The sequence below is a fragment of the Gasterosteus aculeatus genome, chromosome 4 (genome assembly GCF_964276395.1).
Source record: "Gasterosteus aculeatus chromosome 4, fGasAcu3.hap1.1, whole genome shotgun sequence".
In the NCBI taxonomy this organism is placed as follows: domain Eukaryota; kingdom Metazoa; phylum Chordata; class Actinopteri; order Perciformes; family Gasterosteidae; genus Gasterosteus; species Gasterosteus aculeatus.
The window spans coordinates 76,064-89,283 of record NC_135691.1 but is presented as its reverse complement, the minus strand read 5'-3'; the positions used below and the strand labels follow the sequence as shown (position 1 = coordinate 89,283).

At 44.2% G+C, this 13,220-nt stretch overlaps 1 protein-coding gene across 5 annotated transcripts in view; it reads right to left on the bottom strand.

Moving 5' to 3' along the window:
- abca1b (ATP-binding cassette, sub-family A (ABC1), member 1B) overlaps window positions 1-7,414 on the bottom strand; it is a 28,947-nt gene extending 21,533 nt beyond the window's left edge. For 2 of the 5 annotated variants that reach the window (XR_013467455.1, XR_013467456.1), the window contains exons 1-6: window positions 7,334-7,409; window positions 6,222-6,319; window positions 5,496-5,589; window positions 3,075-3,216; window positions 2,737-2,855; window positions 425-546 (exon numbers count right to left, since the gene is read on the bottom strand). Coding sequence is in view for 3 of the 5 variants with exons in the window: in XM_040173365.2 (XP_040029299.2) it covers window positions 425-546; window positions 2,737-2,855; window positions 3,075-3,216; window positions 5,496-5,589; window positions 6,222-6,287 (543 nt within the window). In the remaining 2 variants the exon portion in view is untranslated. Of the gene's footprint in view, window positions 1-424; window positions 547-2,736; window positions 2,856-3,074; window positions 3,217-5,495; window positions 5,590-6,221; window positions 6,338-7,332 lie in introns of all 5 variants that reach the window. The other 3 variants (XM_078101637.1, XM_078101638.1, XM_040173365.2) reach the window with 2 other exon arrangements.
- Between the last annotated feature and the right edge of the window lie 5,806 nt (window positions 7,415-13,220).

The following is a 13,220-nucleotide window of genomic DNA, read 5'->3' as shown; positions in this document are numbered from 1 at the left end:
GTCCAACCCGACATCCCGACCCGCACTCTCTGCTCTGCATGTGATAAACTGCTTGTTCCTCCTCACTGAGAGCAAAACACTCGACTAGATCTCCACTCTTTGCTGTCCTGCTCCTAAATGGTGGAAGGAGGTCTCTGAAGACATCAGGACCACAGAGAGCCTTCACATCTTCAGACTAAAGACACACCTCTTCACACTCTACCTCCACTAAAAGACTAACAAATTGTAGCACTTAAATTGTACTTGTAACGCCACTTATCTATAGAAAATTGTAAATTGGCTTATTTGAGGAAATTGCACTTTCTTGTTTCTTGTTCCTCTGAGTTTGTACCCTATGGTTGAATGCACTTATTGTAAGTCGCTTTGGATAAAAGCGTCAGCTTAATGACATGTAATGTTAGGTGAGTAACCCTGGCGTCCTAACCTGTTCCAGGTCCACGTCGGCGTCTCGGATTTGTTGGATGTGGTCTTCAGACATCGAGGTGTTTCTCAGCAGGAATAGAGACAGCGTCTCATTGTCTCGCAGGAAGTGCTTTAACTTGAATCCTGAAAACAACAAAGAGAAGATCAGTTTCTGTCCTGCTGCGAGACCTGCTGCCTCCTCCTCAGGACACAGGTATGACAGACTTATACAGGTGAGACAATATCCTGAGGCTACAGGTGGGACAGACTAAAATATAGTAATACAGGTGAGACAGATTTACACGAGTGAGACAGTGTCCTGAGGACACAAGTGAGACAGACAGTTTTATTTGAGACAGTCGCCTGAGGCTGAAAGGGACACAGACAGCTACAGATGAGACAGTTGCTTCGAGAGAGACAGATACTACAGAAGAGACAGACAGCTACCAGTAAGATAGATTCTAGAGGTGAAACAGTTGCCTGATGCTGAAGGTTCGACAGACAGCTACAGGTGAGACAGATGTGTTGACTATATTTGGCGTTCTTGAGGGTGTTGCAGTATGTAAATGATAAGCACAGGACTATCACTAGCCTTCAGCTACATGTTGTCACTTGTCTGCAGGGTTAAATTCCCACACAGGTGGAGCTCAGAGGAACAAAGCTTCATCACTATTCACACTCCGCCTTTTCTTCTTCTACAGGTTTAAACAGATAGCAGTGAGAAGGGCAGACCGTCAAACAGTCACACTAAATGTGTATGAGATCTGACGCCGTTAGTGACGGTCAGAGGACATGTGGAGCTGTCCGAGTGATGTGATTGGTCAAATTAGTACCAGTAACCTCTGAGAGCTCCAACAGAGGAACACGTCAGATCTAATCAGAATCAATCAGACGCCGGTATTAACCCTCCAGAACACCGTGCTGGAGGTGAATCCAGGACTAACAGCAAGACTATAGCTAAGAATACGACTAGGATGACCTCAAAGACGATAACACTAGAATACACAACGGGTCTATAAATAACAATAAACAATAAATCAGGACTAACGGCAACACTACAACACTAAAATAAATCACTCTGTAGTTAGATCTAGAAGCTGTTGGATCAGCTGATATCCAGCTTCTGCTGCTTTTATTGTGAAACTCTTGACACTGTAACAAGAAGCTATTTCTTTGAAATCTTTAATGATGGCTGATTTCCTCTTGTCTTGCCACAACTAGAACTTAATAACCTGTGACCTCCTGAATGTGGGACAACCTCTGCAGCTGAATAAACTCTCAGATCTCATCCAGAGCAACTTGTCTGAACTCTGAGACTCAGCAGGGAGAGGAGACACGCTGACTGACCCACTGAGTTCTATGGTTCCGGTCTGAGGTTTCTGGGTCTACACTGAGCTCTCAGGTTCTGGTCTAAAATCTCTGGTTGTAGTCTGAGGGTTAGGGTTCTGGTCAGCTCTTTGGTCCTATAGTCTGAGGTCTACGCTCCACCATGAGTTACGGGTTAGCTGGTAACCTGAGCCAAACCTTCTCAGGTGAGTTCACCCTGTGAATATTAGATCTGATGACCTTAGACCTTCAAAGGTCATCTCAGGTTGTAGACCTGGTAACCTTAAACCTTATCCTCGTTCCAGGTTCACGTGAGATCACCCGACCGGGTTCTTCCAGGTGAACCTTCCCAGAAGATTCAACCAAGTGAATCTGGTGTACTTGGTACCTGGTATGTGAACCTTTTCAGGTGAAGTATTCCCTCCCGCGAACACACCTCAAAAAAGAATCATCTCAGAATTCTTTAATGAGACGTGATTAGAGGGAATAAAGCAGCATTTGAAAGGGGCACTGGGGGCTGGGGGGGCAGGTCGAAGCAGGAAGAGAAAACAAGCTCTCCCCCGCAGAGAGAAAAGAAACTGCAAAATAACTCACACAAAGGAGGGAAATTCTTTTTGTTCAATGAGCCCGAAGAGGACCAGAAGAAACCACCCAAGAGTTTCATAATATTCATTATTATGAGCAGAAGAAACTGACTGAAGATTTGAATGAAACACAATGAACGTAATGATTTATCTCATCTGATAATCTGATATCTGTGTTCCTCACATTCAGGATTATGATGAATCAAATATAAATCACTCGTCTCTTCCGAGGCTGAAGATGAATGTGGGTCCATCATGACTATGGGCTGATGGGGGGGTTATGATGCACCATAGTGGGAAGAGAGGGGGCATCTTTGTGGTCTCATGAGTTTGAACGACTGTTTATGAACTGAGATGGTTGGAAGACATGTCATGGCAGCAGACACACAGAGGTAAACTGGCGAGAACTGGTTCTGGTTCCTACCTGATTGGCTCCTCTGCAGCGCATGCAGAGCCGCAGCAAGCTCTTTGAACCCATCAAGGTTTTTATCGTTCTGACTGTACAGAAGAATCTTCTTGGCGTCGAGAAATAGACGAGAAATTCTGTGAACACAGAATAAAGTTTTCTGTTAATTAATACTAATAATGCATTTATCTTGTGTACTTTTTAGAGTACTCAAAGTACATGTTAGGGACACGGATAAAGTTATAAATGAAAAGGCCTAAGTGACTAAAAAGTCTTTAACAGCAGCAAATCTAAATGAAAGACCACATCAGATTTTCAGAATAAAAGTCAACAGATTTTCAGAATTAAACTCTCACATGGAGTCATTGAAGTTGCCAACTATGCCCGGTGACTCGCCCGGCGTTGGGCTCCTGAAGCACGGGTTGTTGGCATTGCAGAGGATTCCCTGAAGCCAAGGCAGCGTGCCGGCCGACGGCATCGCCTTGTTGGGAAAATGACCTTCAGACAGACAGAAACAAGACGGGGAGGGACCTGTTTACCAAAGTAAAAGTCTGAACAAGATGAGAGAAACAAACAGACGAAGACCTGTGAAAAGGAGGTAACCCTAACACAAAGTAAAAGTCTGGGAAACATGACTGAAACAAATACATGTTACATGGCTGGATTTGAATGGTCCAAAAAATCTCCTAATGTCTATTCCTAAACTTTCCTTGACTTCTGTGGAAAATGTCACGGAGTCAAGGAAAGATGGTTAGGAGAGTTTGTAAGGAGTTAGGAAAAGACACCGCGGCGTTTCCACTGAGCTACGTAGTTGTGATGGACGGAGACGCTTGTTAGTGACGTCAATCTGCAGAGGCCTTCATGTGTTGTTACAGTGTGCAGACAACAACCAGGTTCAAAGCAAAACTTTATTAACAAGGCTGCAACATAAATGAGTGATGCTAACGGCTACTCACATGATCTGCGTTTCTAATCTGTATTTCTCGTGAACGGCCCAATGATATGTCAATATTCAAATATTGCCGCCGCAAGGATTTGTGGGATGGAATTATCGCCTTTCCTTTTGTGAAGGATGGACTAGTGATTCCTATGCTAAAGGAGCTAAGTAAGGAAGCATTGAAGCTCATTTCCTGAAATGAGATGAAGATGAAGACACTAGATGAAGACACCCTGCTGTGTTGGAACAGACGGTCCATTGGTTCACCTGGACACAGGACAGGTAGATAACCTCTGATTGGTTGGTTATCAGCTGCATCATCAGCAGAGAACTTTACCCCGACACGCCCCCCCGACAGCAGAGCAGAGACGCTGCTATCAGAGAACCCTGAGGAACCGTGGCCTCGTTCTAATCACAACGATTAGATAACAGCTCAGTCCCAAAGCTGACGATCAATAAACAGCTGTCTTCATTCTTCATCAAGCTACTTCAGCTCCTCGGTTAATGAACATTTATGGAGAAGATTCTCTCCTGTGTTTACCTAATAAATAATATATTTATACATTTCACCGTTTAACAGAAAATAATCTAGTTATATTACTCACTGATTAACCAATAAATAATATATTCATATAACTCACTATATAACTATAACTAATAAATAACATATTTTAGGGATATCAAAGTTAAAGCGTTAAGTAATTACTGTGGCAGACATAAATGCGATCAAATATTTTAACACAGTTAACGCAGATTTGTTTCCTTCCAGCGTGCGTTGACCCCTGACCCCTGATGCCGCCGCGTGCTGCAGTCAGTTAGATGCACAGAGCGAGTCGCTGAAGATGGAGACGCTTTTTCCATTGGAACAAACAGAAGAACTGAGCAGAGGAATTCCTCCACGTGTCAAACAGAAGGGGGACGAGTGCAAACGGACCACTTTACCAACCGCTAGGCCAAGCTAGCTGCTAGGCTAAGCTAGCTGCTAGGCAACTTCCTCAACATCCACCCTGCAGAGTACCACCACTGTGTCCCTAAAAGACAGTGGTTTGAAAACGTCCTGCTAAATGTTGGACATTGTTGGCACTTCAAACCTGTTAAATGAGAGTTGAGAGCAAATTGAACGAGGAGAACAGGAAGAGTCACTAGTTCAACATGTTCCACCTCCAACATGATCACATGGCAGCCTGATCTCCAAAACCTGTTCGTAAAAATGTATACGAAAATCTTACATCATACAAATTCGTAGTGATACATACTAAATAAATACGGACTGCAACTGATGACGTCACCCTATTCAAAGTGAACAGGGACCTGCGCCCCGTAAACACACTTCGTGAAGTCTAACCATGTCAAATAAACGTGTTATGATTGCATTTTTAACGAGAAATCAATGTTAAATTGTAAGAATAGAATACTAACCCTAACCCCCTCAAAAAATCCAACATGGCGGAGAGACGTTCACTCAAGAATCCAACATGGTCCGCCATGTTGTTCACTCAAGGGGCGTGGTTAACCACTGCCAGTTCCTCTGTATTGTTACCAATTTGTATGTTGAGACTCAAAGCCTGAAGCACCTTTTTCTCTGTGAGACAAGTTTCATCACGTCGGAGCTCAGTGCCGGTGAGTCATTGCTCAGATATCTGAGAGCTTCTGTTGCCCATGAAGACCTGGTTCTTGTTAGTCTTAGTCTTGGTCCCTGTCCTTGTGAAACCTGGTCCCAGTTCCTGTGAGAGCTGGTGTCTGTGAGACCTGGTGTATCCATTCTCATCATCATCATCATCTTCACGATCATCACTGAAGACTCTGTTCCATACAAAGTGTCAATAAATTCTGAACTCACACTCATGTTGCTCGTATGGAGGGTAGTTCAGCCGAACGGCGATGAGGATGAAGAAGATGAAGAGGGGCCAGACGATCTCCACAAGAAGTTGCAGCTGAGGATCAAACAGGAAGTTACACACACACAGTGAAACAGGAAGCAGCTTCACGTGTTCAGGATAACAAGTGATTCACAACTGATGACAAATTCATCGACTCTCCATAGAAATACAATGCAGTCAGAATCATATCTCCCAAGATGCATCAGCTGTTATCAGGAGGCTGTGACCTTTGACCTCCCTCAATGTTGGTCCAGCTCTGTACTTTGTAGTAGTACAAATACTACTTTGTACTACTACAAAGTACTACACTGACCACGGAGTGCTGCTGTGTAACACTAATGTGCCTTGAAGAGGGTAAATACATTCAAAGGAAATTGGGAAATACAAATGTTTATTTTTAAATCATCAGATATTTGGTGTGAGCCTGTGTTATCTCACTAGTACTTTACAAAGTAGTACACACGTGGACTTGTTGGTACTTATATTCATATAAAGATTCTCTCATCTCTTATAATTTCCACTTTGATATTAAAGTATAAATGCTGTGTTCATCTATCTGATGACCACCAAAGAAGAAGGGAATGTTTTATAAAGTTCACTACCAAACCAATCAATTAATAAGAGATGACTAATTAATAGATCGTTGATTGATGACAGTAGAAGGTGATCGATAGATGACTACTGACCGTCTGTCTTCGTCTGTAGGTGAAGTTCTTCCACAGCAACAGACCCAGCTGAGTGGAAACAGACATGTCTGTGATCTGTTGACCGGAGTCTGTCGCTCAGCAACACACAGGAACAACTGTAAAAACACATTTTGGAGGGTAGTAATTATTGCCCTTGCAAAAGGTTTAAATTTTACTGGAAGTGGATAAGTCAGCAAACAAATGTATAATTATGGATAACAGTAAAGCTCACCTTCCCCGATTAAGTAATGGTTAATGAGCCATATGTATTGTTATTTTTAATAATATTTTTTAATAATAGGTATTAAGTGCTTACAATCTAAAGTATATATTTCTTCTTTTTTTGTAAGTTATCAGTTGTATAAATTGTTAAGTAGACTTTACCTAGTTTCTTTTAGTTAACTAGGTATAGATTCTATATATATATAAAATCAGAGTCTGAAGATAATCAATAAAGAGCATCACAAACAACCCAATACCAGTGTGATTGATCAGAGATGTACTCTGTGTTTCTCGTGAATGATTGAGGGGAGGGGGTGCTGATCAATAACGTCGTTGAGTTACTGAAAATGTACCAGAGGATCAAATCATAAATAGACTATGAATATACATATATAAATACACAAATATATACATATATGCGTCTCAGGAGGAGGGCATGCTTTATATCTGCTGTGACCTCTGATCCTTGTACCTTTGAGCTGTGTGTTGGCTTATCCTGTGCATTATATATATATATATATATATATATATATATATATATATATATATATATATATGAAGAGATCTCGTGTTCTACAATTAACTCCTCAAACAGAAAAGTTACTTCACGCAAACACCCCAAACGCACGAACACACGGACAAACACACACATACACACATACACACACACACACACACACACACACACACACACACACACACACACACACACGCATAAATATGGTTCTCCTGTACGGAACATTCAGAAACGTCACATCGAAGATGATCAGCAGCATGTTCCCGTTGAAACGATCCGGTTTTAACGGGAACAGACTTTAACGCGCGCTGTCAATCACATACAGCTACTGAAAGAACGTGAAGTTGTTGAAGAGAGTCAGGGGGTAAATACCGCGCCGTGATGCGTTCAGGGTCCTCTTCTGACTCCACTCCGCAGCATCTGACCCTCTGCGAGCTGCAACTCAGGAATTAAACTCCGCGGAGTCACGAGCAGCAATTCACCACGCTGCTTCCGCCAAATCCCTTCAGAATAAAACGAAGCACGCGGTCATGAGAGAAGGTCTGATTCACCGCGTGGTCTTTTTTTAATGGGAATTATTGTTGGAATGCTGATTCAGCGTTTGTAAAGGTTACTTATGGGTTTTAAGATTCTATGAGTCTTTGTAATGGTTATATGTGTGTTTTAAGGTGCAATGGGTTTTTGTAAAAGCTACAAATAGAATGAGGAATGACTCCATGATGGAAGATGAAGTCATTTTCTATGTGCTCCGGTTTCAGAATAAAGGTCTCATCTCTCAGTGTTACAGTAATTCATTCTACAGTGTCGGGATCTCCGATCCCCACGAGTTGGTTGATGAGAAGGATCGCAACACGTTGATCAATTAAAGTCAAAAAGTTAACATTTATTTAGAAGAGAAAAAGGGTCCCCAGGGTCAAATACAGACACTTGAGACATGGGTTTAGCACAAGACAAATGTTACAACATATTTCACCACTACATGCATCTCACAATTCCCCCTTTTAATCTCTTCAGAGATCACCCCAAGGATGTCTGCTGGATCAGCCACCTCATCTGAGCTCTCGCCTCCTTTCCAGGCCAATGGCACCGTGTCTTTTGCTAAACTAATGCAGAGAATTGAGAAAGATAGAACAGAGGAGAGGATAGTTATACACTTATTCTTGGTCTTCTTTTGCTTCCTGTTGTAGACAGTCGACACAGATCACCATGCTCCGGGTGTCTGTCGGTCAACTGCCCGTTGAGAGTGGGTTTGGGGATCCTCCGGTGCCCGTTGCCGCCTCTTGCTCCTGATCCTCCAGGACGTCCTGGAGAGTGCGAGCTGGTTCCTCTGCGGTGGCGCACTGGCTCCAGTGGTACCAGGTATCACCTTTCCTCTCAGCCTCACTGCATGTGTGGTTCTCTCCTCCACCTGGTATGGTCCTGTCTACCGTGGCTCCGAGCACTTCCTCTTAATGACCCTCAGGAGGACCCAGGCTGCCGTTTGGGGATCGTGGGCTTTCTGATCTCCTGTTTTGTCTCGCACCTTGTCCGCAAAATCTGAAACGAGAGCTCGTAGATCAGCATACGGCATGCATACTCACCTGGCGGAGCTTCCGGGTTGGGCCTGAGCTTCAGGCCGGCGCTGGGTCCAGGGAACTGTCTCCCGGTGGTCAGTATGTACGGGGTGAGACCTGTACCCTGATTTACTGAGCTTCTAATGGCCATTAACGCGAGTGCGAGGGCTTGAACCCACGTTAAATTTGTCTGTGCACAGATTTTAGCCAATTTTTGTTTGTGCCCCAGATTCCATGTGCCTCCTGTAAACACTTGTTTCTGATTCCCGGCAGCAGTACTGGGCGACCATCAGGGGACCTCCAGAGGCCTCCAACCTCTGTAGCCCCTCTTTGCTTCCACACCGTTTTCTCCTGAGGAGACGCCCTTTTGGGCTTTCTTAACTTGTACCTCATTAAGTTGTGGCCCCAACTATCCCTCATCTTCTATACTTACCATTTGGAGCCCAATTTGGTAACATGCAGCCTGTTTTGCAGCTTGGTCTGCTGCCTCGTTTCCCTTAGCCACCATACTGTTGGAGTTCTCGTGTCCGGTAGACCCAAATCTTTCATTTCTTGTCCATGTTTAATCGGTTTTCCTCCAGCCGTCAGAAAACCTGCTCTTAACCACTGTCCCAGCTCCACATGAGCTGCTCCTACTGCATACGCCGAGTCAGTATAGATGTTCACTGCCTTCCCTTCTGCCAGCTGTAATGCTCTTATCAATGCGAGTACCTCAGCTCTTTGAGCTGACTGACTTCCCTGAAGTTTCTCTGCTTCCAGAACCTCTGTCCCTGCCCCATGGCTTCTGACTACCGCGTATCCCGACTGCAACCCCTTCTGTGGATGTCTAAAGCAGCTGCCATCACTGAACAATTGCCATTCAGAGTGTGTCAGTGCTGTGCCTTTTAAGTCTGTTCGCACTTTTGCTTCCAGTGAGTGACAGCATGCGGTCTGCCCTGCCCCTGCTGTCCGGGTCTCTCTTGGGGGTGTCTCACTGAGAGGCATCTGCCTCATGGCCCCAGTCCTCCAGTGTGGGGTACTGTCCTCTAGGTGGCGGTGCAGCATGTGAGTTGGGAGCCCATGCTTCCTGGGACAGGACACCTCTGTCCCTCCCCTGTCTTCTTTTACTAGGACACTCCTTAACCTGCTTAACAAGCTCTTCCCCATCTGCGTCCGCCTCTTCCTCCTCCCCCTGCATATGGACCTCCTCGACACGCTCCTCCCCAGCAGTTACCTCCATAGCCTCCCCTGTAACCACCCCCTTGGTTTAAACCCATACGACGTCTCCTCCCATGGTGGGAGTGGATACAAATCAGGGCGTTACCTCCAGCTGGGGCAGCCTGTGCAACCATCTATCACTCGTCTTTCCCTTTCTGCTTCTTGTCGCTCACTTCCTGTCTTACTTTGGTGAGCTGGAGCTTCAGCAGTCGAGCCTGCAGCTCCTTTAACTGTTTATCTTCTCCTGTCGCGTCTTGTAAATGGTGTAGCAAATGTCTCTCCCTCACAGCAGAGTCACTACCTGGCAGGTCTGGGTTAGTGATCATTTTAGCTTTCACACTCTCTGGTACGCCCTCCAGTACCGCCTGTCTAAACCATTCCCCATGCACTCCCGCAGTGCCTGGGTGATGACCTGTGTTTCACCCATGTTTCCTTACATTCGTCCAAAATAAGCGTGCTGTGTTTTTCCCCAAAACAAATATATTTCTTGCTGTGCTGAATTTGTTTTCATGTTTATTTCTATTTGTTCTAATCATTTTTCTATCCTGGATTCAAGTGTTACAGTTAAAAAGAAAGTAGTTCAGGGCAACTAAAAGTTGCAATGTCGTATCAACCTGTCGATAAGACATTGATTGATTGAACCCTAACCCCCCTACAATCCGCTTGTTCATGTAAAAGTTTTTGCCAGACCTTTGACAGTAATGATGAGCTTATTCTTCTAAACTGAAAAATAAAAGGAAAATTGATCCTCTTTATTCTTTATATATCCTGGTATTCAAGAAAGATGCATAAACGTAATTATATCACTAAGAAATAATTGAACTCAGGATTAACTTTCTTTCTTCAACAGTATGTGTGTGTGCTTCTCAAAGTGAGGAGGTATAAAACCTTTGTCCCGCCTTGTTGCTCCCACACATCTTCTCACTGCTGTGACCTCGTTACTCCCATAAAACCCTCACTGCTTCAACACAGATTTATTACGCTCATTCTAGCCATTGTTACTTTCTTTCTTCAATGCATGTCTACAATTCTATTATTTTAAAATCAAAATTGTAGTAATAGTTTGGAGAGCTTAAAAATGGCTCTGCAGCAGCAGGCTTGTTGGTTGAGAATCTGTCTCTCCCTTTTTTTCTTCTGTTTTTTCACCCTCGTATCGAGGTGTTTTTTTCCGAATTACACCTTGTTTTTTTCTGTCCACGGCTTTACTTTTTATCCAAGATGAAAACCATACGGACCTCAAGTCCTCTATTTTCTCAATGTATTGTGATGTTTCCATTTTCCACACACATTCACCTTCTCACATTCTTCCTACATTCTCTCTCCTCCCACAACATGTGCGTCAGTGACGCTCTGCCAAACCAACGCCTTTCTCACCGCGTGTCCCGTGTGCTCCACAACATCATGGTTCTTTTTCTCACCGCCACCAACACATCCTCAGTTGGTCATTTATTATTTTCCATCGATACCCCGGCGCTGGCTCCCAGCCGCCGTCCTCCACTTCTCCATCAAATTCACCTTCCATTTAACAGCCGTCAATCAGTTCGTATGTATTTTACCGGAGCAGACAGCCATGTTCTGAAAGTTTATACTAACCTTCCGGAGTCAATGCGTCTGTGAGTTTATGTTAACCTCTCAGACTCAATTATTATAGCAAGTTCATGCTTTAACCGTGCGTTCTCAATTCCTTAGAACGTACTTCCAAAACGTATTTCTTTAAGTGCATTTCTCAACACATTTATTTATTTAATCACTCCTCTCTCCCTCCACACTCCAAAGCGCGCAGTTTATTTTACTGTATCCCAGCACCTCTCAAGGGCTGCACGTGTCTAGGAATCGAACACGGTTTTCAAGGAACTCTAACCCTGGGTGACCGACCCGCGGACTTTCGGGGGTCCAGATCCCCAGGAGTCCACACCTAGTGAAATCAGCCCTCGTCAAGGTCTGAGGGGGTCGCCAAACCAGAGACCAGGATATTGACTCCGAATCAATTCCCTTAATTTATGCCGGATTCTAGATCCCTTGATACTCGCAGGTACCCACTAAACCATAATTTATTTATTCCCAAACTTCAGCGCCCTTCGATTCCTTTCATTTATGACGGATACTCGATCCCTCGGTACTCGCAGGTACCCACTAAACAACAGTAATTATTTATTTATTTTTTATTCCAGAACTTAAGTACTACAGTACTTTTCCTGTACTCGGCGGTACGCATTCCAACACTCTGCGGTGTTCAATCAGTTTCCCATCGATGCTTTTTTTAGAGAATTGCTCAAGTATTAATTTGGTTCCTACACCACCAATCCACAACGTACTCTTTACTGAAGCTTATTCAATATGCAGAATTAGATGTGACAGGTTTCTGCTTACCTTGTTTTGAGGCCGACCTGGGAGTACGTCGCGTTCAGCAGGTGTAAGCGTTTAGATCGAATTCACATGTGCAGGAAATCCTCTCATCCCGGACGAGCCCCCAAACTGTCGGGATCTCTGATCCCCCCGAGTCGGTTGATGAGAAGGATCCAGCACGTTGATCAATTAATGTCAAAAAGTTAACATTTATTTAAAAGAGAAAAAGATTACATGAGCAATTCTCCGCAGATATCTGGCTCTAACTATTGCTTGCGAGCAGGAGGTTGAATACACGAGCACGTATCTCAGCGTTCGGTGTAAATGGCTTTATACACATGTGAAGACCAGTGCCGGGTACGAGAAGCTGCAAACCAGGTTGAGATAAGAACCCAGGTGAGGATGAGGGTAAAACACAGCGCCTGTGAGAGCAAGTTAACTTCTTCAGACACAGCTGCATATGGAAACCTTAAATCTTTCTGCTTTTGCACATCAGGGTCAAATAAAGACACTTGAGACACGTGTTTAGCACAAGACACATGTTACAACATATTTTACCATTACATGCCTCTCACAACAGAAAGGCCACTGGGCAGAGTTGAACCCAAGACCTTCTTGCTGTGAGACGACAGTGCTAACCAGCACACCACCGCGCCGCCTGGCTGTTTATATGTGATGAATATTTTCCTCTTGATACAAAGCTTATGGATTATTAGTAAGTCCCAATAATGAATCAATATATACATTTTTTCTCCGCTAACCATCACGTTATCGTGGTGGAGAGGTTTGTGTGTCCCTATGAACCTGAGGGCTGTGTTGTCTGGAGCCTGGGGCTCCTGGTGGGGTTACCTTTGACAAAGTGGTCTCAGGCGAGGGGCCAGACTAAGAATGGTTGATGGAGGGGAACTGGGACTATGCGCCCAAAGCGAGAGGGGTGTTCCGTGCTCAGCGGTGACTTGGAGGTGTTTGATGTGGTCTTGATGGCATCTTCTTTCTGTCCGTGACCTCCAACTCTCACTGGAGCGGTTTGAGTGTGAAGCGATCAGAGAATATGTCTTGTAAAAGTAGAGGATATATATATATGTGTGTATATTCCGTCAAGTTGTTGTCTATTAACAGCTTTGCTTAGTTACACTGATATTTTGTGGCGTTCACCAGAGCTAT